This window comes from Dermacentor albipictus, chromosome 10 (genome assembly GCF_038994185.2).
Source record: "Dermacentor albipictus isolate Rhodes 1998 colony chromosome 10, USDA_Dalb.pri_finalv2, whole genome shotgun sequence".
Lineage (NCBI taxonomy): Eukaryota > Metazoa > Arthropoda > Arachnida > Ixodida > Ixodidae > Dermacentor > Dermacentor albipictus.
Window position 1 is genome coordinate 42,670,411 of NC_091830.1, and position 26,483 is coordinate 42,696,893.

At 44.2% G+C, this 26,483-nt stretch overlaps 1 protein-coding gene across 3 annotated transcripts in view; it reads left to right on the plus strand.

Annotated features, from left to right (window-relative positions):
* The first annotated feature begins 405 nt into the window (after positions 1-405).
* Positions 406-26,483, plus strand: part of LOC135907359 (uncharacterized) — a 47,053-nt gene continuing 20,975 nt past the window's right edge. Inside the window, exons 1-5 of one of the 3 annotated variants that reach the window (XM_065439044.1) lie at positions 406-913; positions 5,141-5,176; positions 10,096-10,236; positions 15,964-16,039; positions 18,511-18,609. In XM_065439044.1, the coding sequence (XP_065295116.1) occupies positions 579-913; positions 5,141-5,176; positions 10,096-10,236; positions 15,964-16,039; positions 18,511-18,609 (687 nt within the window). In that variant the 5' untranslated portion in view covers positions 406-578. The remainder of the gene's footprint in view (positions 914-5,140; positions 5,177-10,095; positions 10,237-15,963; positions 16,040-18,510; positions 18,610-26,483) is intronic. The other 2 variants (XM_065439046.1, XM_065439045.1) reach the window with 2 other exon arrangements.

Here is a 26,483-nt window from a genome sequence, read left to right on the forward strand (position 1 = left end):
TACAATTGCAACAATGGAGGAACGAAAGCCCTCAGAGAGAGCGTTAAGCAACAAACCTGAAGGCAGAACTGTCAGCCCAAAACGAGATCACGTAAAGTAAAAGCAAGTACAGTACCTTCTATCTCCGTGTTCGACGGAAACTCTAGCGCTCACTGAATCAAAATCGCAAGAATTCGAGGATCACTAGCTTCGATTTTCATTAAAATCCCGGACGTCTTGTGGCCTGAGCCCAGGTTGGCAGCCTCGCAGGTGTTCTTCTCATTAAAATTTTTTTCCGCCCGAAACTTGTGCATTTTAGCGTTTCAAAATTTTGCGCTCTCGGCTTGGAATTCAGCGAATCGGCCTTGTCTGCAGTATCACCGTAGCAGTATGTTCGAGCAACACTGGAAAGTGCAAAACGGCGAACAAGCCAACTTCGCCCCATTCCAATCCAGTCCGCCGTCGGCTGTCATGGCACCTCTCGCCAAGCTGTTGGGGTTGCTCAGGTGGTTCAGCTGTGTTTACACTGCGTGATTCTCGTCAATCGCGCTGGCCGTCGTGTTCGCCGCACAGCCGGCGAAAGCGTCGACGCTTCGACGATGCCCGAACAACAGAGTGTCACCGGCTGGCGCGCCACGCACGTCGTCGCGTACTTGTTAGCGATGGCGACTTCCATCGCTGCACTCGTATGTTATCGCAACATGAACGCCCGGCTTCAAACCACGGTGGACAAGTGCCTACTCTTCACGAAGCCCTGGATCGACGTGGACGCGTCGGGCAAGTGCCAGATCGACTACACTCGCATCGAGTGGAGTAGCGACAAGCTGTGCAACTACGTGACCTTCGCGCTGCTCGCTTCGTTCGTGTACAGCATCGTCGCCGTGTGGTTTTTCGTCATGTGCGCTCCAAGCCGCGGGTCACAGCTGAACGACAGGTGAGTTGCGTACGAGGCGGTAAGCGCGTGCGTGGATCCGACGCGAGTGAAACAAGCAACGCACAAACATGGTCAAGGACGTAGCAAGAAAACTCGGGCGCACGGCGAAAGCTTATTATGCGAGGGGGAGAATAAGTAGGTTACCGATTACACATAAAAAAAAAAAGATATCGCGCAAAGAACACCGGATGCAGCACTACAAAGAGCAAATCTACCTTAGATGCGATTATGGTCTGGGTTGTACCTGCCGAGGTATAAGGTTTTACCCAACTTCCGGCGTTGTCGCAATCTGCTGTCGACGTACCTAAGTTTTGTTTTGATAGGGCATTTTTGGTGCAGTGTTCGAATGCTTGTTTCCTCACTCGGTTTACGAGAACACTGTACTGAATTCTCCTGTAGCGCTGACAGAGAGAATAACTCGCTCACTACGGTACATTTGTCATGTAATGTCGCCGTCCTGCATTACACGACGCACAAGCGTAGACGTATTACAATGTTACGGAATAGTTTGGCCTCCGTATGCCGTTGCAGAACCGCCGGTATACGCGTACAACCGCATAAATATGGCGCATCTGTCATTGCAGCGAACGCGTTGTTCAGTGGAAAGTGTGACTCGAGTGGTGAATATTTGTTACAGCTGTAGTAGGCACATCGCAGGACCCGTCTTTCTTCATACCTCTCGGCTGTGGGAGGTGACTTCACTTCAGTGCCTTCGTCCTTCCTTAATTTAGACCGGAGAAAAGGTGTTTGCATTCTGTCACGCTGTTTCCAAACCGTCCAATGCGATCGCGATATAAATGTCGCTTTAAATTTGACAAAATTCAAAGGACCAGTTCTCATTCAACTTATGACGGCTCTGAATTAGAGCCACTGTTCTTTTTTGTTGTTATTGTGTTCATGATATACGCGCACCGTGTTTTACATTGTTTTGTGTAATGCTGTGCTAGAGGACCCTGGTCAGCTATGCATATAGATGCAGCCAAGTTAGCCTCCTCTGGCTGTCAGCAGCTGCCTTTTGATAAATGCTACATTGCATCAGAGCTGATTCAGGTGTTCTACCGAGTTCTCCTCTAGTGTCACGTCAAAGTTTGAGGACAACAACAACAAAGAAAAACATAATGTATTGGAAGCATCTGGCACTATGTATGTTATTTCATAGACGTGAGACTAGAAACATAAAATTGGGATATAATAACATTATTCTTTCAAATAATAAATGTGGCATGCATTATTGATGGGGCATAGCATATTGTTTGGAAACACAAAGTGTTGCTTAACAGCATATGCTATATCCCGGTGTGAAGCAGGGTAACCACACTCTACTGTGACCTGCATTTTTATTCTAACCATTTTAAAAGGCAGTGAGGTTATTTCTGTAGGCACTTCTTGCTGGGAAACAGTGTGGCCTGTACTGGATTCTTTTAAATATTTTGTAGATATCTTGGAAAAGGTTCCTAAAGTTACTTACGCCTGAATGCAATGTAATAAATTATAAGTGACAAGCAATTAATCAGCGCTGAGCCGACACTGTTAAAGCCCTAATGACATCTCTGGAATGTGGGGCAGGAGTTTTAAGGTGATGTCCTCGGTTGTTTTTATGTCCTCTATTCTCACTGAATTCCAAGTCACGGTGAGACTACTTGGAATGCAAGAAGCGTTAGCTCAACTTTATATTTCTTGTGTCCCTTTAATGCTATGGTTACAGAGCAAGGAGTACTTGGAAGGAATAACTGGATATGAGAGGCTCACCTGCTGTACGAAGAAAAACATTAATTAAAATGAAGGTATGAGGTTTAAGGTCCCAAAACCACACAGCGGGTTATAACTTACGTGGGATGCGAGTGGAGGACACCAGATTGGTTATTTCAACCAGCTGGGTTTCTTTGACGTAGACTCAAAGCATCGTACGTGAGTGCCTTTCCATTTTGCATCCACATAATGTGGCTGCTGCAGTTGGGATTCAAACCCACAACTTCTGGCTCAGCAGGAAAACACCATAGCCACAGGGCCACAGCAGCTGGTATAAAGAACAAAGAAAAAACGTGCAGAACGACATGGTAGGCTGAGACGCTGATTTTGGTCAAGCAGCACTCTTGGAAAAAAGACATTCATGCAAACACGAATGATAAGGACATGTACAGTCGCGGACAGAATAAAATGGACCACGGGATCTCCGAAAACGTTCAATTCGCGAACAGCCTGTAGCAGTAACCAGTAAAACTGCCCACGACAACGTTGTTAGCATATTCTAGTCGAGGTCCAAAATGCAAATACCAGATTGCGTTGTGAGGTTGCGGAGATATTCAGCTTTTTCTTAGATTTCATGGTCCGTAATATTCTGTCCGCGACTGTACATCTATGGGCAGTACACATGCCTGTGTACGTGTGTAGTTGCTTTGTAGTGTAGCAAGCCGCGTGAATTGCATGTGGTAGTCACTCACTCCATTAGTTCATGACAGTTAAAGCGGTGAATAATGAGAAAATCAGCCATCCACCCGTTCGTAGCAGTTGCTACAAAGAAAACCCATACGGGTTCCTCGAAAAAAAAGCCTCAGAGTTGAAAAAAAATTTGTCCTGGTACTACGAACGGGTGGATGTCTGATTTTCTTTTTATTCATTACTTCTCTCCACCTTGCGAGTTTCCGCAGAACAACTATGTCAAACAGTTAAAGGGGCTACGTAAGGGTAATCTCAACTACTCTCAGTGTATTATTGTAACTGAGAGTTGAGGGCCCGATATGGTTATCCATACACAAAAAAAGCTAGGCCCTGCATGCACATTTTAACTGGAAGTTTAACTCCGAAATCACTGCCTCTATGTCCCTTCCAATGACAGCAACCATCATTTTGGCTCGGGCCGTGTGATGTCGGAAGATGTCGGGCCACTGCTGTGTTGTCTGCTCTGAAAGTTTCGAGATCACACAGGTCATTTTTCTCCTCACACACTGGCACCCAACGGGGAAGCAAGGGTGTTACTGTTGAGTTTTGCTTTCAGTTTTTTACTCATGTGATAAAAAGAAGCGACAGACCACTGAGAGGCCTATGCACAAACAAAACAATGTATGGCGGCTATGAAGTATTTCCAGCTCCTGCAATCGCTTGCAGTGCTTACAGTACGCAAAAGCATGGCCTTCGAGATTGGGTTCCCTTACCCTGAAGAAGTCGTTTCTGTGGGGCAGGTTCATTTTGTCGCCACTCTGCGTTACCCGACTGTTGTACAGTTCAGGCGCGAGATAAAAAATGAGATACAAGTCTTCAACTGCACTTAATGCATTCAAATTTGGCAAGCTTGCTGTGGCACTTTTGCATGGTTTAACATGCAATGCACAAGTCAAGCTCAAGGATTTGGTGTCATGGCCCCTCTAATGTCACAGCTGCTGATGGGCAGCATTTGCTGCTGCTTTCACAGCCACCAGAGCATGTGCATTTGATTACTTACATTCATCTGCACCTTTAGCTTTTTCATGGTGTAATGTGAGTCGCTATGCCTCGTTGACGTGATACACGATAAGCATTCCATCAGTGCACTTGAGAACAGCGAGAAGTGGCAGTAATGCTGTAGGCAGCTGTGCCTCAACTTTTGTCACATCCTCTTCTGCTAGTTTATTTGATCAGCATGCAGTGATAGGGACCTCTCCAGACTGGATCGATGTAGGATATCACTACAATGTTACATGAAGCCTGTACCGAGCTCTTATAAATGTTTGCAGCTGTGAAAGAGATCCGAGTTTTACTCATATGTACTTGATTGTATTGTAGAGGTTTAACATTCTAAAGCAAAGGCAATATTTTCATTCGAAGACTTTGACAGATGCTGACTGGATGAGCTAGTGGGATAAATGCTCATTGCTTCGGCGAGGTGTTGTGCCAGACACCACGTTGCACAAACAGAGTATCCCCAAAAGTGATTGGACTGAAGATATGGTCTCAGCTAGTGGGCTGCTGGAGACACCACAGTGGGAAGTTGCAGTTCTTTTTTGACAGTGCAGATTTTCTTAACATGCATTCATGAGCACGTTTGCCTTCTGCCCCCACTGATATGTAGCTTGCCTTCGGGAATCAAACCCCTGACCTCAGGGTCACCAGCAGAATGGCGTAGCCACTCAACTACTGGGGCAGTTGTTTCCTTTCAAGTGTTCCTTGCTCCATAGCCACTGTGAAGTCGTTAATGCTGCTGCCATTTGGTGAAACGAAATCAGATCTTTAAATGTCCCCCTTCCCTTTCAGCGACACTTACGCAGTAAATGGCCACAAGATGATGAGGTAAACCGGAAACCGGAATGTTCACTTATTGCCTGCTTTCTTTGAAGTCACGTGGGGAAAAGCTTGCTGCATTTGAGCCTCCCTCACTTTTGCCATCCCTAATTTTTCTTTTTGTTGCCTGTTTTGCTTTATCTAACTTTCTCCACAATTCTCTCTCTCTCTTTTTTTAAAAAGAATTCACGTTTTTTGTCCTCTGTTCCTGCTTTTTGTTGGTCTACTGACATTATTGTTTTAAGAGGTAGCACACCTTTATTCACTGCAAACTTGCATCTGTTTTGGTTTGTGTCCATCTGTCTTTATCCTTGTTTTGCACACCCAAGCACAACCACCCTTATTTATTGTAGCCCACTTCATAGGAGTCAGGATATCGCGCCTTTATTTTGTGAGGTCCTCCTGCTTTTTTGTTCCTGTGACCCATAACAATACCCTGCCACTCAGTTTTGCAGTCTCTTTCTTTTTTTTACGGAGGCACCTAAGAACACAATGCAGCTGTATTGTGACAAATGAGCAGACAATTGTGATCATTGCAGTTTCTTGCAGGCTTGGATTTATTTATACGGCTTGGGATTAGTAACAGATACCAGGTAACGTTCCAGCTGGATCTTGGTTGCTCGGTGGGATGCAGTCGTGTATCGTTGTTAGTGCCGATTTCTAAAATCTTATGGCCTTGAGCAACTTGGCCAACATTGTACTCTTTATCGCTAAGATAAGTTCAAATGAAGGAGTCGTTATTGGATTTTCTCAACACGCATTATTTACTGCAAAGAGGAGCAGGGTCATATCACTGAAACATGGTTTAGTTGGGCTCCGGTAGAGAACTTTTGCTTCTGTGCTTATCTATTGATCAGCCATTAGATAGAAATATATCCTATTAGCGCCAATCCCAGGTTAATGAATGTTATAGTAATTCTGTTTATGTTTATAATGAGTGTTATATGGCATTCTTCCTCGCAGCAATAGTTTGTAAACCTTTGTGGCCACTGTATCTAATAAAGTGTGAAGCTCGGTTCATCTTGCTTCTGTGCATGTGGCTTTATTTTGCAGTGGTGTGTGAGCACACATCTGAAATAATCAAGATGGGCCTGTATGTGGAAATTGCTGCACTTGAGCTGTGTTTAATAAACTCAGCTGCTTAACGCTCAGAATATTCGGTGAGATAAATACACCATTTAGTAAACCTTTGCCTTGTTTACGGCACACCTAATTAACTGAATACAAGGAGAGAACTTTTGTGACAAAGTTTGTGTGGAAGAAACAGACACAGTATGCAGTGACACGGCTTGGTCTACATAGAGTGAAGGAGAAGTGGCCGCTGGTGCGGGCTCGCTGCGTGGCTGCCCGTGTTGCTGGGCTCGATGAAAGTGCTTTTATAAAACAAAAAGATGATGGATAGGGTTTTCATTCTACTATTTATTATGAATTGCTAAGTAATTGGAAAAACAAAAAAGGCTTTTCGCATGCATATACATACAATTTACATTCTTTTTTTGCACTCTGCTAGAAGTCACAGGGAGATTGCCCGTTTTGATGCTTGGGGAGCCCGCCTCACGCATTTGCCGCTTCCAGCGGTGAAGTTCGTCGGGCAAACTTTTCATGGCCGAGCGAGGGCTGCGGCGAGCATCAAATTTGCTTATGCTGGGTGTCGGACGTTCACGGCTGGGTGATGTTTGTCTTCTTACGCCAGTATTTCCTTCCATGTAGCTCAGCCTTAAACCAGCATTACACAAAGTACATTTTTACTTTTTGCTTCCTTCCTGGTGGGCTTTTGTTAGCTGTCTCGAAGTGTCTCCGAGCTAATGATTTAAGGCGAATTCCACTGATTGTTCTAGAACATCTCTGTTGCTCGACAGCGAAGGACTTATCTGTTGCTTTATTCAAAGCTGGTTCTTATTTTCCACCAGCCCTTTCGGATCAGCTCAGTCTCTAGCAGATTGTTGTCTCCTGTGATGCGATTGGGGCACAGATTCAGCTGGGAAGTTTGAACTTTATTCAGGTCAAGTAGCCCTTTGCATGATGCTGGAAGCCCAACGGAAAGAACTACCGTAAATGACAGCTTGACAGAGCTTCAAACCCTCCTTTGCTGGCAGAGAGGCAGCACTCAAATAAGTGGGAATATAGATATTTAACATCAGAGTGTGTGTAATAAAGAATGAGTAACAATCAAAACTGTGTGCATGCCAAAAGCAAATAGCATAATTTAGCATAGGAATGTAGTAATGTAAGTTTGAGTGTGCATCGCACTATTCACTCCTCCCACTGTTGAAAACTCTCGCTGAGATCTTGTGCGGAACACAGTGTTCTTTTTCTGCATATTTGGATTGTGTGAGTGCAATCTGAGTGCTTGCTTGAGGATTCAAGTAGCTGCCTCCACGCAATGAGTGGAATTCACCTTTTGATTCAAATGCAGTGAGGGGCCAAAGACAAAAAGAAATCAGCTCATAATACAGCCTCCTTGTTTTTGTCTTCTGTGGTTTGTTTTTTGTCTACGCATTGCATGATGGGCTATGTTTGTCTTAGGAATGTTGCCACTGTGAACACTGTCGATTTTATGTTGAATTTCTGTTGTGGAAGTCACTGTGAACGCTGTTTAATTTGTGGCGGGACCTTGTTGAGCTGGCGGAATGCGCTGCAAAAACTTCCAGGGTGCTAATATTAAGCAGGCCACGAGGGTGTTTTTGAACAAGTGAATTCTTTCCTAATGCGATGTGGTTAAACATTATGGGCACATGGCTTAACCAAAGTGAAGAACACTTTATTTTTGTGTTAGTTTTGCACCCACGGCACGATAGTGAGAGTGTGTGAGGTCAGCACATCTCTCTCCTGTTTACTCTTGTTACTTTGCCCAACTAGCTAACAAACATAGAGTGGCAGTAAATCTATGTTTAATTCTGCTTATAAGTAGGATATCAGGCATCTCTTTGCAGAGTGAGACAGGAGTCAAATTTTAGTCACTAAGAATGCACCTACAGCTTTCAAAGAACAACTGCTTTGCACTGCTCCTAATTTTTAAGCCAGCTAAAGCAAAACAATTGCTAAAGATAAGTGCATTAGGTTGAACAGTGGTGTTTATTTATGGTGATACTTATCACTCCATTGCTGGTTAGCACAAATCTGTAGTACAAGGTGCATTCAGCTTCAAAGGTGGCCAGTTGCTGCTTAATGAAGTAAAGTGCCCACTGTAATGACCTGAAACTTCCATTGCTTTTCACATGAATCAGGTCGTAGAGAAATAGAAAATCATGTTTCTTGCTACCACCTTTAAATAGATAGATAGTGCAAGTACCTCTTTGAAGTCTATTTTTACCACTATTAGTGTTCCCAAAATTGTACTGAGTACTTGGAACCATAGGATCACTGAGAGTGTTCTTAAGTGCTGCAAAAAGCCAAAATAGATAGGTGTTAGCACAAACTAATGTGGGGAATGACCAACTTCTTTACACTTCTGTTTTGGTTATAAACTGCTGTGCACCACCTACAAAAAGAATGATCACTTCATTTGTGTCAGTGAAAGCACAGGTTCAGCCGTTAACTTCTATTCTTAGTGTACTATTATGCGAAGCATATTACGAGGGCTCAACCCAGCTCCTCAGGCGTGGCGGTGACCATGAAATCACGTGACACCGTGACGTCACGACAGAGGAGAAGTGGCTTTGGCTCAACTCTTGCAAGACGGGCTGGGTGGGAATCGAACCAGGGTCTCCGGAGTGTGGGACGGAGACGCTACCACTGAGCCACGAGTACAACGCTTCAAAGTGGTACAAAAGCGCCTCTAGTGAATGCGGTGTTGCCTTAGAAACGCGCTGTTTCTAAGGCGTGCGTCTCTTGCTCAGGCGCACATTTCGTTGCCGCGCCGAACGCTGCTTTGCTCGACGCTCACCGCGTCCAATGCGGGGCGCGTAGTCGCTGCCCTGTAGCCCATTGTCTTACACCCCTTGGCGGGTCGACGGGAACGCTGTCGCGTTCCACTCTTGAAGGCGAAGAAGTAATGCATGAGTTGTTTCTTCGTCTAGCCGAACCAAATATAGCCAAGCAACAGCAGTTCACCAGGCTAAACAGTGGTTCAACAACTAAAATAAAGGCTAGTATGCTTCGCATCCTGGGCTTAACCTTACCTAAGCCACAGCCATTTTTTTTATTACTTTCCACGTGAATGCAACTTGCAATATAGGGTTCAGATCATAACAGTAAAATTTAAATGTTAAATTTTCTTGTGCCAAGTTAAGCCAGACTTCTTAAACCAACTATTGCTTATCTTTTAATCCAAGTATTGGCACCAGAGTACATTTTAGCATGTCAGAGTGGTGGGTTTTCCTTATCACAAGTAAGCAAAGCTTTGAGTTCTCTTGTGCCATTAGTGGAGTACACTTTTGTAAAAAATGTGAAATTAGGTTCAGAATTTCCGAAAAAAAACAGCTACGATAAAAACTTGGTGAATTGACCATCTTTATCAACTTCATAAGAAAAAGCTTTACAGCAGTCAGAAAACAGATGAATTTTCTGAGCCTGGCGCTCTTCTCTGAACTCATGTTTTTATAGAATAACATATTTCCAGGAACTGGCTGTATTATACTGATTTTGTTTTGATTCAGTGAAAAGAAAAATTTCTGTTCTTGTTCTGGGCAATCGTTTAAAGGAACACCTCCTATTAGAGGCTATCCCTGCCAGACTACCCAGAGTTCAGTCACATTTCATTGGCAGAACCGATTAACAAAGACAGACCACAAGAAAACAGAACATCACAGGACAACACTGGGCTCACAACTCACTGTCTTGTTACCTTCTTCTCTTTGTGGTCCATTTTTGTTGAATGGTAGTAGCATTATAGTATTGCGTACAGATGTTTCCGACTTGGCGGCACTGTTTCACTGCATTTTGTTTCTTTCAATCACTCCCTTGTCACCAACACATGCCTATCTCAGCATCGTGCACGTGTGGAAGATAGTGGCACCAGCATCAATACTGAGTGGGGTGATGGCCCTCATCACCCTCGTCATGGCCTGGAAGGTCACCAACGGCATGAACATCTTCTTCGACGACCTCAACATGGGGGCCCAGAGAAAGTGAGGAGCCACTGGCTTGTGTAACTGCCTGCACATTCATTTATCTGCTCTGCTTTTCTAACTGTAAAAACTTACCGCTTTGTGCAGAATTTTGATGCATCAGCATATAGTCTAGCTCATGTAATAGCAAAAGCATGTTCATGGCATGAGCAAGGTTACCATCATTTTTCTGTCTGGCATGCAACATTGTATATCTATTCTTCTGCAATCCATTTGCCAATGCAACAGGAGGCTCTCTAATTGTCCAGCATCTGCTACAGATGATCACATTGCATGTGGTAGATGACATAATCAGAACACATATATAGAGCGAAGATTTGTTTCAGTAAGCATATTTGCTCTTCATTGGAGAGAGGTAGCATTCCTCATAAGGTTTCTTTCTGTTGACGAGATCGCATTGTCAAAACAATGGAAGGTTGCTGCTGACTGTACTGTAATGCTCACTTGTTTCTTACTGGACATGAAACTGATGAAAATAGAAAATGGAGCTGAACTGAAAAGATATTCAGGGAAAAATATAAAGAGGATTTGTCTCCAACACTGGAGCCTTGTTCGCATTCTTGGGTAGTGTTCTCTATTTTTTTCCATCATGCCTCTTTCCGACCAGACAGAATTCTGCCAAACCCTGGATTTCATCTAGCAGGAAATCATATACAATTAAGTGTGCACGTTATGCTGCCACCATAATGCAGACGATTGAGGGCATTACCCAGCCAGCAAACGAGAGCTGTGCACAACACTAAGCATCTGTAAGGAAACCGAGGAATGCTGAGGTGCCATGCTGTGCGAGCGATGCAAGCGGCAGCTTCGATGACAATTGAAAGAGCGTGTAGATGAGCCACATGCTGTTTGCAATCAGTGTGTTTAGTATACACTAATGCAATAATAGCAGACACATACAGAAAGCTGCACTCCAGTTCATATTTATCAGGCAACGCTGCAGAAGCTTTGCAGGCACTGCAGTCATAGACGTCTCACCCAGTGTTCTTTGCAGTGTGGTAGTTTTTTTAATCTGTGATGCCCTCTAGAGATTAGCTACCATTTCATATATTACAATCACATCTTCTGGACATAAAGTTACATGAAATTGCATATTATTGTTTCACCTTTGTGCTGCCAGTATGTGACATACATTTGAGCATCATTATAATGCAGCTGCATCTGACTACAATGCCCTTGTTATCGTGTCTGATGTATGCGCTATAAGCATGTACTATCGCGAGCAATATGAGCGGGAACGCGTGGCATGCAGCCTCGAAACCGAGTTCGAGCGATGTGCAGATGGCGCCGTCAAAAAGAGAGGGCAAAGGGGAACCCTCTTCCGCTAACTGTTGGCACTTCCACGTGCCTGTGTTTGTCGAAAACGGCCGCTTACGGCATTTCACTGCCTGTTGATAGCCGATAAGACGGTTAGGTGCACAGTAACTTACAGCGAGTCATCTTTTTTTTCAGTCGTGTTTTCTTGTTTTTGTTTTTTTGAGAGCGCTGCTCTTGCGCCCCCGTTCCTGCGTTTAGCATAAGGTATATTCAGATATACCCCCATAGGACCTGATTTATATCTTATGGAGCGCATCGTGTCATGCGTCCCAGACAGACAGACTGATTTCCCAGGGAAGTAGCTTTCAAACGTTTACGCTTCAAAACAAGTGAAACTAGCCCATTGTAAACAAGGCTTCCGTAGCGAAGCCGAAACGTCTTTTAGATTTTTTCATTTTTTAGCACTTCTATGTTGGTCGGTGTCCTTCGTTTTATTTCTTCCACGCTTCAAAACAGTGCTGCTATTGGCGGCGCTTCGCAGCAAGAAGTTATCAGTAACCGCAATATCAAACAGCCTTATCAATGTACGCTGGCGATGCGAAGTTGCGCACTTTGTATAAAGAGACACATGGTGTGAGTGTCAACAGTTATACGAACAGCGTCCTCCTTTCACTTTGTTTCCGACGGTGGCCGCCGCGTATCACCCATAGCAGGGTTCGAGGCTATCTGACACGTGCTCCTGTGCTCCCGCTCATATTTCTCACGATAGTACTTACTACTATTTGCCAAGACAAATTTTATATACTTACATTTGCATTAATACATACTACATTATATACATATAAGCTTATTTATCTGTAGTGAGGAACATTTTAGCTTTGCTTCGTTGTATCCAAGAATTTATTTTATCTGTGTTAGTTATATTGAGGTTCTATTGTACTATTTCTGGCCACGAGCTCCAGCAGTGCACTGTGGCCACATGTCGTATTTCACTTCTCACTTCGCTCACTCATCTCACTTCACTTGGGCACTGGCACATATCTTCAGATCTGCAATGCTTTTTATGTAATATAATTTTGTCATATTTTTACATCAATGTATTAGACCTAATATTAGTACATTGAATTACATGGCACATATCTTCATGTTTCTTTCTTACATGGTGCACTATGTTTTCGTCACAGAAGCAAGCGTTGTAGCGTACCCTACTGTCTATAAAATGGAACATAAGTGTACGCGTGCAGGTGCATACTTGGGGTTAGCATCACTACTAACACATGCCAGCAAGCAGAATGAGTAGCAGCATGACCGTTGTTGTATGACATCAAATGCAGCTAGCTGCCTTAAAGGGCGAATCAAGCACCCAGTCAATAAGCCTACATAAATTTGTAAATTGTAAGGAAAAATGGGGTAAGCAGTTCTTGGTCATTTATTCACATAGTCAAAATATATAGTATATTATATATATAACAGTATATTATAATACAGTGTGTTATATAAGCTGCAGTACATGTATAATATAGAGTGGATACTTGCAAGGCCTGAGAGTTGGTGCGATCGATCAGTCAATCAGTGTACACCGAAACTTATATAAGCACTGTACCATGTTTTGAATGTAATAATTCTTAGCCTCGAAGTCACCCCCCGCCTTATTTGCGAGGCTGATAGCTTCAGTGAACTGTTTCATTATGGTGACTGCGGTGCGACATTTATGACAATCCAGGCTTTAGATGGCAGCATAAGTTTTAGCAACTAATAAAGCTTGTCAGGCGAGGCAGAACCATATATTTCTGCATATAACCTTCACCAAGAATTTGAAAAACTTAACGGTACAGACTGGGTGCAGGTTATATACGAATTACGCGTTGAGGTGTGACTTAATGCCAATGCAAATTTCATCTTATTGTGTGGTTTCACAGCAGCGGGAGAAGGGCTGCCTTAAAGCCACAGCTTAAGGTGAAAGTCGCTCTGCCGTGAAATTGCTCCTCCAGGCAAAATTGGTAAATAACTTGTACCGATTACTGTCGGAACTTCTGATTATTTGGTATTTCAGGCGATCCCCACCAAGTCTGAATAATCTGTCGGCTACTCTCTATTACTTTATATTATAGTGTGCATACTTTTTCTCCTTGTTGCTTTATAATAATGTGCATGCTTAAGTTCTTTTTCCAGTCCCCAAGCTGCACCCTGGCCTCATAATCCTGACTGCCTTATAATGAGATAAATACGCTATACTGCCAGTACTAACCTGTCTAGCCAAAACCTGAAGGATAAGCGGGCTGTTCAGGTAGCTAAGTCTTGCGAAAGAACCACTGCATGAAAAATGGTAAATGTAACATGAGGAGATGAAAATAGGATTATGGATTAACCCATTAGGGACCGGTTTCTTTATTTTCTTGCTATCTTGAAATAAATGTCATATCTTAACTTACATTTATACTAATAATTCACATGCAAGAAATTATTACTCTTGCCTAATTAGTTTTTGAAATATAGCCCATGACCATATGGTCACACTGGGCCCTTACGCTACAGCAAAATATGCGAAGTTAAAAACATTTATTTCAAGCCATGAAACATCACAAAAAACATATATAGCGAATAGTTGAGCACTTATTTAGTGTGATATGGTTTAAATCTTGGAATATACATGCTGACGTCGTACTTTGTGCACTGTGTATGCACCGCGCTGTTGCAATTATCTCATGCGCACCTCCACCTCTTGCCATTAGGTATTGGTGCAACAAAGTGGGCCACTTGGTCACACCGCGTACCATTCAGGACATCACCAGTCTTTGGTATTCTGCGTTGACCAGGTCCTCCAGGCGTATTGTCCCATCGCATCAGGTAGCTTTGTGCAATTTGCTTGCGGAATTCCACCTGCGTGACGTTGAACCCTGTGCTACGAATTAGCGCCCAAGCGTTGCTGATAGATACATCACAAAGTGAAGTGAAAATCGGCCACCACCACTTTTGCCACGGATTGCAATCCTATAGGCGCCTGCATTTGCATCCATCTGGTCCGTACCTCCTATAAATCTCGTACTTAGCAACAGTGTTTGGATGGGCCACCTTAATTCGCTTCTTCTCAACATACGAGTACTTGCCCTATCGAGTACGGCGTTGTCAAAAAGATCGAACAACTCAACAGGTGAAAAGTCCCTGTAAGCAGCAAAGTTTGGGTTGGGAAATATGCCACGACTTGTCTGGAGATCACCCTTCGTTCACTTAGAAGCAGCGGATAATTTTGCCGGAATGAGCGCATCAACTACAGAAGAAGAAACCTCTGATATTCTGTCACCTCGCTCGCCGGGGTCGTCATCGTCCGAGTCGCATCCACCAATGCGGCGTCCGTCAGGGAAAATAGTTTCAGCGCCGGCTAATAGCTACCACCTGCTTAGAATGTCAATGAGCCCACCTGAGTCTTCATCGGCCGAGTTTTCGCCCTAATAGGTGCTAGCCTCTGGCGGCTCGATATAAATCACTGACACGTCGTCATGTTCCTCTACGACTGCTTCGCCATTTCTTCCAACATCAACCTATTCAGACAATAAAATAAGAAATAACCACTGCGAGAACGCGCCAGCAGCCGTGCAAGAGATGAGAATGCAGTTAAAAAATAAATAAAAAGTTAGGTAGCCTAAAGGCCCAGCGTGACCATATGGCAACGCGCAAGATAACACGCTCGTTCATGGATAAATCAAACATTAATCCTTCACAAATGCTCATTGAAGGTCACATATTCAAAGAACAATACGGAGGTAAGGATATCTGACTATTGCTTAAAGAAGTAGTGAAAAAAAAACACGCTTACTCCTTCGAGCAATGCATGGCAACGCTACTCCCAGAGCAACACTTATTCCCTCCTTTGCGAGGGGCTCCCACAAAACGACTGACAGCTGCTGCCACTTGGTATCCATAGAGGGAACTCTAATCTGTCAAAGGGCACGTCAAAGGCGATTTTGGTGCCGTTTCGTTAATCGTAATTTATTGAAATCCACTGTGCAGAATGCCGTGACCATATGGTCACGCTGGTCTTTAATGGGTTAAGAAGCAAGTGTACATAGATAACTTTGCACTCTTAGTTGAGATTAGGATGAGAACGGGAATTTGGGGAGGTCATGTGGTATGTGAAACTAGTATTCTATCAATGCAACAAATGTTAAGGAATAGGTGCCATGTAAAGGAAAGTGCAATAGAAAGCAGCATAGAATTGCATGGACTGTGAAATTGGAATATTTCAATGTATTGGATGTGTGCGCAGGGCACGCTTAATGAGAGACGTTTTGGAGAGTTATTTGCCTTGAAGGAGACCCAATTGTTGCCGTTAATGCTAATGATGCATTTATCCTCTTTTTCTGGCTCTGTGTTAATTTCAGTAGCTGTCAGCCTAAGAAATGTAGAACAGCGGGACTTTTAAAAATTTTTGTCCGTGTTTCTTTTACGAGACAGGTTCTTTTTCCTTTTCAGTTGCAGCACCAGCAGTTTGATAAGCTGGAAAGACAACACAGTGGCTCTGCTCCTTGGCGACCGTGTACCCACAAAGGTCAGTGAAATGAGGCTTGAAGCTTGCCTTAGTTGATGTCTATATTGCCCATCTTGCACACTAGGCCTTTTAACTCTTAAACCGCCACTTCCGAGATAGCTCGACTGTCCACCTTCGCACAAACCTGGCCAATACCGGATGTATGCCCGTTTTGTGGTTTCAGCACGCACCCTGCTTCTCGAGATGCAACTCGCACAAAAATAAGACTGCGTACCTGTTGGGCCATCTACGGATAGGTCATTTAAACATCCACAACTTGTGAGGTTCTGAGAGCTGTTGGGGAAAATTTCTCAGTGCTCTGTCACTCTGTCGCCCTAGGGCAGCAATGCCAAACCATTGTGGCAGGTTCATCCAGTCTTTGAAGGATGAGCGAGTTTATGAACTCCTTGTGCATTCTAAATCATAATCATAAGTGGTGATGAAGAACCAGCTTCTATGTAGCATGGAATTCCTGCTGAGTCAACACACGGAAAAAAAATAACAGCAGGGGCTGAAAATTGGAAGGGCAGCCACAGCAGTGGCCAGTGTGGCAGGCATGTCCATTTGGACTGTGACGGTTGAAAGAGTCTGCAACCTGTGTATGGATACTAAAATGGAGAAAATGATGACAAAGAGCCAGCTTTGTAGCACCCCTATTTAGGGCTATGGCAGGAGTCTGGAGTTATACATTTGTACAGCACACAAACGGTACAAATATACACAGCACTGCATGAAAAAACATCAGCAAAAAAGATCACTAACACTCAAGTTAGCAAGAAACTGTCCAATGGAAGAGCATGAATTTCTCCAGGCAGCAATTTCCTGTGTTGAATTGTTTCAGCAGGAAAAAGCTGTATTTAAACGCGTCACTTCGTGACCAATAGGGTAGAATATTAAGACGATGATACCATTTACAAGGAATGTTCCGAAAGTAAGTTCCATCATTTATTTTCACACGGAAACTTCATTGCCAAAAAAATAATAATACACCGTGGCATCATGATCTATACACCTTGCGCTATTTTTCTCCATAGTCGCCACTGATACTGCGACATTTGTCGTAGAATGCAATCAGTTTGATGAAACTACTCTGGTAAAACTTGGTGCCCTGCTATGCAAGGAATTGTCGCACAGCCTGCTTTACCTTAGCATTGTTTTGGAAATGACGTCCCAAGTGCAGTTTTCAATGCAGGGAACAGGTGCCTGTTCATGCTGGATTACAGCGCGCACTTCCATTGGTGACCACATTGACAGCACCTGTCTGTCTTCCATCGTGATTTGTACTATAACCTCCAGCACACTAATTTGCTGCTGCCCTCTTTTCTTTGGTGCTCTGTGCACGAATCATTTTACCTCCACTGACGCTCCTTCCGTCATTGAACCTGCAATGGGCGTGTATTCTTATGCGATATGGTTTACTGCACTGCATTTTCTCAGCTACGGTGTATGGACTATACAGGTTTCGAAGTTAGAATTTTGCTATGTGCGGATTATCTATGCATGCACGCTGCACGTGATGTTATTTTTTAACTTCGGAGCTGCGAAAACACGTGGAGAGACTGCACCTGCAAATTTCTCCCCCCACTAAATCGCATAACAAAACCTGCTCTGCAAAGATTTTTGCTTTGCACAATCAATATTTTTCAAGCTCATACTGGTAGCTCAGGATGTGTAAGTGAATGCTGATTGGGATATGGCTGCTCTTGAGGGCTTCGACTGAGGAGCACACGGGCAAAACCAATACCTAGTCGAAGAACATGCTACGCGTTCATACATAATTTTATAGTACTATATACACAAAACAGAAAAACAGTTGTGATTGCACCGAGCACTTTATACTGGCATCGAATACTGTATACACGATATGCTAGTTGCAGACAAGCTAAAGAATGTACTTGCAGCAGAAGTTCGTTCCTGCGGACTATAAAGCATGTGCAGGCTATAGTATGAAAAATATGGTAGCACTTTGCAGAAGAGCACATTGTAGACAATTTAATAATAATAATAATAATAATAATAATAATAATAATAATAATAATAATAATCTTTATTTCACTCATGAAGTGAGGGAGTGCGGGAAAAAAAGCTGACAAGTCAGCTTGACTTGTCAGCTTCTTTTCAGTTTCTTTTTCTTTCCTAAGCACTTACAGAGCTAGTGAGCGGCATAAGTTGGTCTATAAAGGGTTGGTTTGAAAAGACAGTGAATGAGGTGGTAGCTTTTCTCCTGCTGGTAACTGACAGTTTGGTGAGTGCAATTAGTGTGCCATTAGATTACAAAACTTCAGTCGGGCTACTGACTACTAGTAAAATATAGTAAGCAGCTACCATATAGACAGCTCATTTTTACAAACTAAAAAAAAGAAATGGCTGCTCATAATTTATATTTACCGTTTTTTCTATTAGCTGCTGCCACCTGTTCTTTGAAATCTTGTCAGATGCAATGTCAAGCTGAATTTCAGTCACCGTACCATCATTTTTTATTTTCATTGCAGTTGTCAGTGTGGCTTGTGTTTTTCTGTTGGACGTTTGCGACCTTGGTGCTCATAATACGATGTGCCACGGCTGCTGACTTCAGCGAGAGCAAGCAGGAGGTGAGTGCAAGCCATTCAAAGCATTGTCAGCACTGTGTACACTGTTCCTCATTTCATTGTCTTCACTTCTGATTTCACCGATCACTATCTCATTTTCTTCTCTGACGGTTGTGGTGCTTATTGTAGCTGCTGAGGCCTTTTGCGCATTGCACTAACATTTGCACGTCCTGGGGTAAAGAAGCACTAAAGGGAAGCGCTGAATTAAATTAGGCAGATAAAGTATTCTTTAGTATTTTTGGTAATTTCCCGGTAATGTTCTGACTATTGAAAGAGAAAACGAAGATCAAAACTTAATTTGCTTAATTCGTGCCGAAACCCCAGCACTGGGAGGTCATTGCGATATCGAGGATTTCAACATATCTTTTGTATTTAAGCCACTGGGGCCCAGTAACAGTTCTTAAAAACTGCTATGTCTTCGACTTTTTTTCAATACATTGTAGTCCATTTTTAGGGAAAAAATAATAGCTAGGCCTTAGTAGACGCTGTCATGATTTATGTCGAAGTGAGCAGCTGCCTGTGGGAACTTCAAGGTGGCGTTCGCCCATCTTTTGTTATAGCACAATTTCCGGCTTGCCAATCCTGCTGTCACCACAACAGTGGTATTCTTTAATGTTTTTGAAGGGAAATTTACTAATGAAGCTTAAATACTTTTTCTCTTTAATGTCGCTTTAATTTTTACTGTGAGAAGCACTAATGTAAATTGTGACATTTAAAACACATTTTACTAACCTAAAGCCACTTCTTCTTTGATTTGTATTTATAATGCTGGTTAGTATGTGCAAATGACACCACAACGGGACAGGAAGCAGACATCTCGGTAGCTGCTGGAGGTGCGAGTGTATGGCCTTGTGTGATGACCCACTTATGGGGGCAAAGGTTCGTGTTCTCAATGGTTCGGTTGGTTCTCTTAGGCGGAGCCTCCGAGAACCCAATTGAGGACAAAGCCGTTGGTCGGGACGCACACACAAAGACTTTTAATCACACTAAAAAGAGGCATAAAGTAAATGGAAGGAAGCAGAAAGCATGCATAAAATAAACACCCATGCGGACATTGCGGTAAGGAACACACATAGGGCTAGCATGAGGTTAACGAGTGCGAGAGTCCGGGCTTGCCACGAGGGCGGGGACGCGTCAGAGTCTCGACGCGGCGACGCGGCGACAAGCTGGCGAAAGGAGTGGCGCCGGTCTCACCAAAGGTTGCGTTGTTAGCTGACCGACCGGGCGCCGGGAGCGCGCTAGCTCTGGCTAGGCGAGGTAACGCTGGCGGCTGGGTGGCAGGAGCAGACGGCGTCGGCGTTCTAGCCGGGCAGCTGGCGTAGAACTCGGGCCCGTAGCCCGACTGTTCCCGTCTCGCCCACGGCCGCAGAAGCTCGAACGCCGGCCTCGGGCAGCAAGTGGCACGACAGACGGGGCGGCGTTCTGGCCGGGCAGCTGGCGTAGAACTCGGGCCCGTAGCCCGACTGTTCTCGTCCTGCCCACTGGCGCAGAAGCTCACCGCCGGCCTCGAGGAGCTGACGGCACGCTCAGGTAGACGGGCGACGCACAGGAACAGGTTGGCAGGAGGCCCCGGGCGGGTGAAGTCCTGGTGGGCTCGGGTCCGGAACCCGAGAGGACACACAGGGAGACGCCGGGGAGACGCCAGGAGAGTCCCAGGAAACGACGGCAGGAGGAGGTCAACCACCGGAGCGGGCGTTGAAGACGGGCCGTCGGGTTCCGGACCCGAGCCCACCAGGACTTCACCCGCCCGGGGCCTCCTGCCAACCTGTTCCTGTGCATCGCCCGTCTACCTGAGCGTGCCGTCAGCTCCTCGAGGCCGGCGGTGAGCCTCTGCGCCAGTGGGCAGGACGAGAACAGTCGGGCTACGGGCCCGAGTTCTACGCCAGCTGCCCGGCCAGAACGCCGCCCCGTCTGTCGTGCCACTTGCTGCCCGAGGCCGGCGTTCAAGCTTCTGCGGCTGTGGGCGAGACGGGAACAGTCGGGCTACGGGCCCGAGTTCTACGCCAGCTGCCCGGCTAGAACGCCGACGCCGTCTGCTCCTGCCACCCAGCCGCCAGCGTTACCTCGCCTAGCCAGAGCTAGCGCGCTCCCGGCGCCCGGTCGGTCAGCTAACGCCGCAACCTTTGGTGAGACCGGCGCCACTCCTTTCGCCAGCTTGTCGCCGCGTCGCCGCGTCGAGACTCTGACGCGTCCCCGCCCTTGTGGCAAGCCCGGACTCTCGCAGTCGTTAAACTCATGAAAGCCCTATGTGTGCTCCTTACCGCAATGTCCGCTTGAGTGTTTATTTTATGCATGCTTTCCATTTTCTTCTGTTTACCTTAAGCTTTTTTTAGTGTGATTAAAAGTCTTTGTGTGTGCGTCCAAACCAACGGCTTTGTCCTCAATTGGGTTCTCGGAGGCACCGCCTAAGAGAACCAACCGAACCATTGAGAACACGAACCTTTGCCCCATAAGAGGGTCATCACACCTTGTATGTAGAGTGTTCTCTTTCGCTATTTTTCACAGTGAACATTCGTATCAAGTAAGTCTATTAAATAGCTGAGGGATTGTAAGTATACGGCACTTTAAAGAGTCAGTTTTGCCCCTACATCTGAAATGTTTTTTAATGTTTCTCCCGTGGAGTGCAGGTTTGCGAACACGGTAACACATGCTGAGAAAATGGCTTTTCAGCCAGTTCTAATGCTGTCTTGTGTTTAGTGATGTTGAAGCTGCGATAAATATAATGAAAATAAATTTCTAGCAGATCAAAATAATTTGTGTTTGAAGATCAAGCAAGAAGGATATCTGATTGGGCTCTGGTACTGACCAAACCCGTGACAATTTCTCGAAATTTTCTTTTAGTTATATTAAGTGGGGACTCCACTTTAGTCTGTGACTGCCTTCAGGGAGGAGGACCCTATTAGGGTGAAATATCTGCTTTGCAAACCTTCCACACTTTTTTAAACCACGTGACTGCTATTTCACACTTGGCTATCATTGTTAGTATACGGTGCATACATAATTTTAATTCCGGCAACATTGATGCCTTCAGGTAGCATGTGTGGGTTTATTGACAGGTTGCCTGCACTCAAAAAGATCATGTTCTCATGACGCCTGTGGCAGAAAAGATGTTTCACATCCGCCGCCAAGGTCTGTGAGTGGTGGCGCTGGCTAACACTCCCAGGGTTCTACTAGTACACATAAATACCCAAGAAAATGGATGGGGAAACGGTGCCACAGTAGCTCAATTGGTAGAGCATCACACGTGAAATGTGAAGGCTGTGGGATCGTTCCCCACCTGCAGCAAGTTGTTTTTTAATCCACTTTCATTTCCAATAATTTATCGTTTCTTTATTTCATTCATTAAGCACAGGTAATTTCCCCTATGTTGTTCTTGGTGTCAATGTTTGTTGGCTTCTTATGATATACATAATTTTTGCAACTTACACTCTTACTACATTTTTTTTTGCTGCTCCTTTTTCCAACTTGTAACAACTCTTCTCAGAAGTTCGCAAGGACCTTCCAGATTAGTCATAAATATTGATGTTTCCGTCAATAACCAAATCAGCTGCATGCAGAAAAGAAATAAAAATGACTGTTCTCCCTCACGATTTTAATCAGTCTTGATGCGTCAGACCTGAACATGCTACCTCAGAGCTATCGCAGATGTTCCATGAAATCACAGAGAACAGCTGCATTCTGCGAGCTTGTGTTGTGCGCATATGGATGAAGATTATATATGTAGGTAGATACAGTAGAGCCTCATTGGTACGTTCCCGTCATGTACGTTTTCCCGGCACCAACGTTTACAATCGAGAACACACAAAATTACCGGATAGAGCTATGCTAATATTTTATCAGTTCACATGTTCCTGGAAAACACGAATTTTCGGCACCAACATTCAGCACGTCGCCAAACTGCTATCGTGTGGTACGTTTTCTGGGCGCTAGATCCCATGTGAACAAGAAAATGTGCGAGGCTCGCGCGATCCAGAACAGTATATAGCTGCCCGCCGCAGCAGCTTCACCGCGATACTCGCCCACCTCTCTAATGTAAAAACGGTGGCGCACACTCAATTTCACATTTTGGTACCAGCAAATCTTCTCCGGGGTCGTCGCACGCGGCATTGACAGCTATCACCGCCAATCCTATTGCGATAAGCATCTTCGCCTATGTGTTTCACAGCACGTGGTGCCGTCGGAAGCGTAGCGCACACTTTTAATAGGCAATAACCGAAACACACTGCCCTCCCATGCAGACTGCGACCGTATTGGTGACGAGGACTCAAGGAGTCCCCATCTGTCAGAAGTGTCTTGCTTGCGTAGTATGGGGAAAAATGTGGCATGCTCGTCATAGGTTTAGCAGTTGGCGCTCAATAAAAACACCACGTGGGAGCCCTCCTGGTCATTTCTGTAAGTGCTCTCGAAATGACAGAAGTTTTTTGCTGTCAAAGTAATTACCTTGAGCAAACAGAAAGCACAAAATGGTTTACAGACCCTATCTCTTTACCAAATACGCGCACTGAATGCCCACGGCGCGCGGCCGCCGCAATGGAATCCGCCAAACTGGTTTCTTTTGTGAAAGGTAAGCAGTTGCTGAGAGCAAACTATGTGAAATATGTTCTTATAATGGGCTGTCTATATAAATAAATGGAGCATAACAGAATGAAGCGTCAATTGAACAATTGCACGAGTTCGCAGCGAACGACTGCGCATCTGCATGCGTGTCTGTGCACAATGTTTCACTTTCGCTGCAAGCGGGTTTTCACACCGTGCCGTGAGCTTTAGGCCACAGCATACGAGCATTCAAGCACCATTCCCTATCTGTGTCAGTTAACTTTCCAGTATCTAGCACCAATAAGTTCATAGATCAAAGCTTCACGACATTATCAGGGCGTGGGAGGGCATCTCAGTGTGCGCTTTCTGCTACTCACCAAACATTGCAGTTCCGACGCCATACGGAAATCTTCCTCGAGGAAGTGCTTATGCACATCCAAGTTGTAGCCGATGGCTGCTTGCTGGTTTTAAGTTTCACGATCCATGCTTCACGCAGCTTCTTGTCCTGCGGGTATATGTGAAGGCTGACACCGGGCTCCGTTGCGTACGCTGGGCACTGTGGCTCTGAGCAGTAGCCTGTCAAGTGGGACTTCTTCAAAGGCGGCCACTACCTATTATGGTGGTTTCAAGTGCTGGAAAACCTCCCCAATTAATCAGAACCGCAGCGCAGGTGAAACTTAAAATTTTCATTTTCAGCTTGCTTCGGCACTTCACAAGCAGCCAACGCACCGGCTGTGTCCACGTGATTCCTTAATACCACGTCACACTGATGGCTGCGCCAGCTTTTCCAGTGGTGGAGCTCGCCCCCAATACGTTTGCTCGCCGCTAGATCCCATGTGAACAAGGAAAGGCCCTTGGCGCGTTCAATCAAGAACATTATATAGCCACCCGTCTCACTTGAAAATGACGGCTTGCACTTCCTCATTCTAGTACCAGCTGTCACCGCCAAACCTATTGCAATAAGCATCTTCACTTATCTGTTGTGCAGCGCGTGGTGCGTAGTGCCACTTGTAGCTTACTGCATGCTTTTAGTAGGCGATAATGCAAATTCGCCACCGTTCCCTGCTGCAGGCAGTGCGATGTGGGCATCACGTTTCATTTCAGCGCAATGTGAGCATCCCGTTTCGTTTCGGCAGCATCCGGTGTCGCCCACCAGCTTGATTTCATTTTGGTTTCCCGTTGACTTCTTCGAATACGATACAACAGGAAAACAACAGAATGCGTCACATGCGTATCCGCATCTCATGCCACAACATTCCGCACGATGCTTCGAATTACATAGATGTGAACAATAGCTGAGTCATTCAAATGTTTTTAGTTTCTTTGTATCGTACATTTTTCTGTTTAGTACGTTTTTTCTCGCATTCTTTTTCAAAACATACGAACAAGGTTCTACTGTGTACCACCTTTTCCTTTTTGTAGTTTGAACAGATATATTAAGATCGCCTGTAACAGCACTAATCCACCTTTTCAAGTGTGCTTATGGAAGAAGTGGACATTACTTGCAAAACAAATTGCAGTGTTCAGTGACCTAATTAAAACGCTCACAAACTAACTTCCCAATTGAGCACGTTAGGGCGTGTATTACAACTACAAAATTGAAAGTAAGCAGTAGTGAAGTCATGTTTGCTTAGCAGAAATACGAAAAATATCACAGCTTTTGAGATACCTATTCTGCTTTAATGTAGACTACGAAATACGTGAGCATTAAAGATAACAGTTTCTCAATTACATGTGTCAAGCAGTTTGGGGTGACTTTAACTGTAACACCAATGCATTCTTTAGCAGATTCTGTAGATGGATATCTTGAAAGTGGGGCTAGATTTAAGATTTCTGGTAATCAGGTATGACTTCACTACCATTAGATTTCAGTTTTACAATTGTAACACGTATCCTGAAGTAAATAATTTCAAAAGGTATTTAGAAAAACTTTTCAATTAGCCACCTAGTTAATGCCATCTGTCACATACATAATGCCAAGTTCTACAGATAATCCAGCTCAAGAGGCTAAATTGAGGTACATTCTTCATGTGATTAAAAGAACTTTTCTGAACTGAAAATATTTAGAGGTTCCTTCTTGCATATCGCATAAAAGGAAATGCTTCTGACATACAGTTCTTTCCCGCCATTAACACATCTACTCTATCATCCTTTTCAGCCAGTCCTTCCTCCTCCTCTTATCTCTCCAGCTTGCCTATTCACCTCCCCTTGACTGCTTTCAAAATCTCAGTGCTTCCTGGGCTTTTGTACTCGTAAATTTGGGGCTGTAGTGTATTATGCTAGGAGTGTGCAAGTATTCAAAATGCTTGAATAATTAATCAGATATTGTGACATTTGATTTGGTGCTTGAATTGAACAATCAGTATTCGTAAATGCAAATATCTTACTGATAGCCTGTTACTGTAGTATTAGGTCATCAAGTGTGGGAAATCAAGCATAATATTGAAGCAGAAGCACAATGAATCTGATCTTGGGAACCATATTAGATGAAAAACACAAGTTACATAGCGTAGCATGCTGTAAGTTGCTTGAGAAGCCTAATTTTTCCGGCTAAACTGCCATCATTTGCACTTACCGAAGAGTCCTGAGTATGAAAAGAAACTGCTTATTTGTTTCTAATGCTCTATAATATTTCTACATGCTTCATTTGTACATTTAATAAACATCGCTTCACGATAACTGCTTCTTGGCCTAGTTGGTATCGGCTGAAAGACATATTTGCTGCAAATAGGACGCATACAAAAGAGCAAACACATTCACAGCAACACGGGCGGCACTTCCAAGTGATTTATTTGGGTGCATACTCACAAAAATGTCTAGACAAGAACACGTATGTGCAGGATAATCACAATAATTGAGAGAACTAGCAGTCGAACAATGTCGTCTCCAATAAAAAGAGAGGTGATGAATTGAATTCACCTTTCTGAAAGGTAAATTTATTCAGATTGATAGTTTGTTGTTACTGTGAGACAGTTTTTTCTCACAGTCTATGGACTACAGGTTCATACCTCCCAACTCTCCCGAATTTTTCGTAAAGTTGACTAATTTGGGCTCGTTTTATGAAAAATTCAATTTTATGAAAACGTCAATTCAAAACATCAAAACGTGAAAATGTCAACATCAATTTTTATGAAAAATATAATCTGTTACAAAACAGTTTGGCTCATCAGACTCCAAATCTTCCATTAGAAATTTGCTGATAGTGAAAGGATTGTACTTGCTTTTAGGGAGTTTATATATGGACAAGTTCTGGAAGCAGGCAACATTAGAAACGCTAAAGTCACTGAAAGTTGGTAATCTAAAAACACTTGTGTTGCCTGTCACTATCTGCTGTGCCTGTT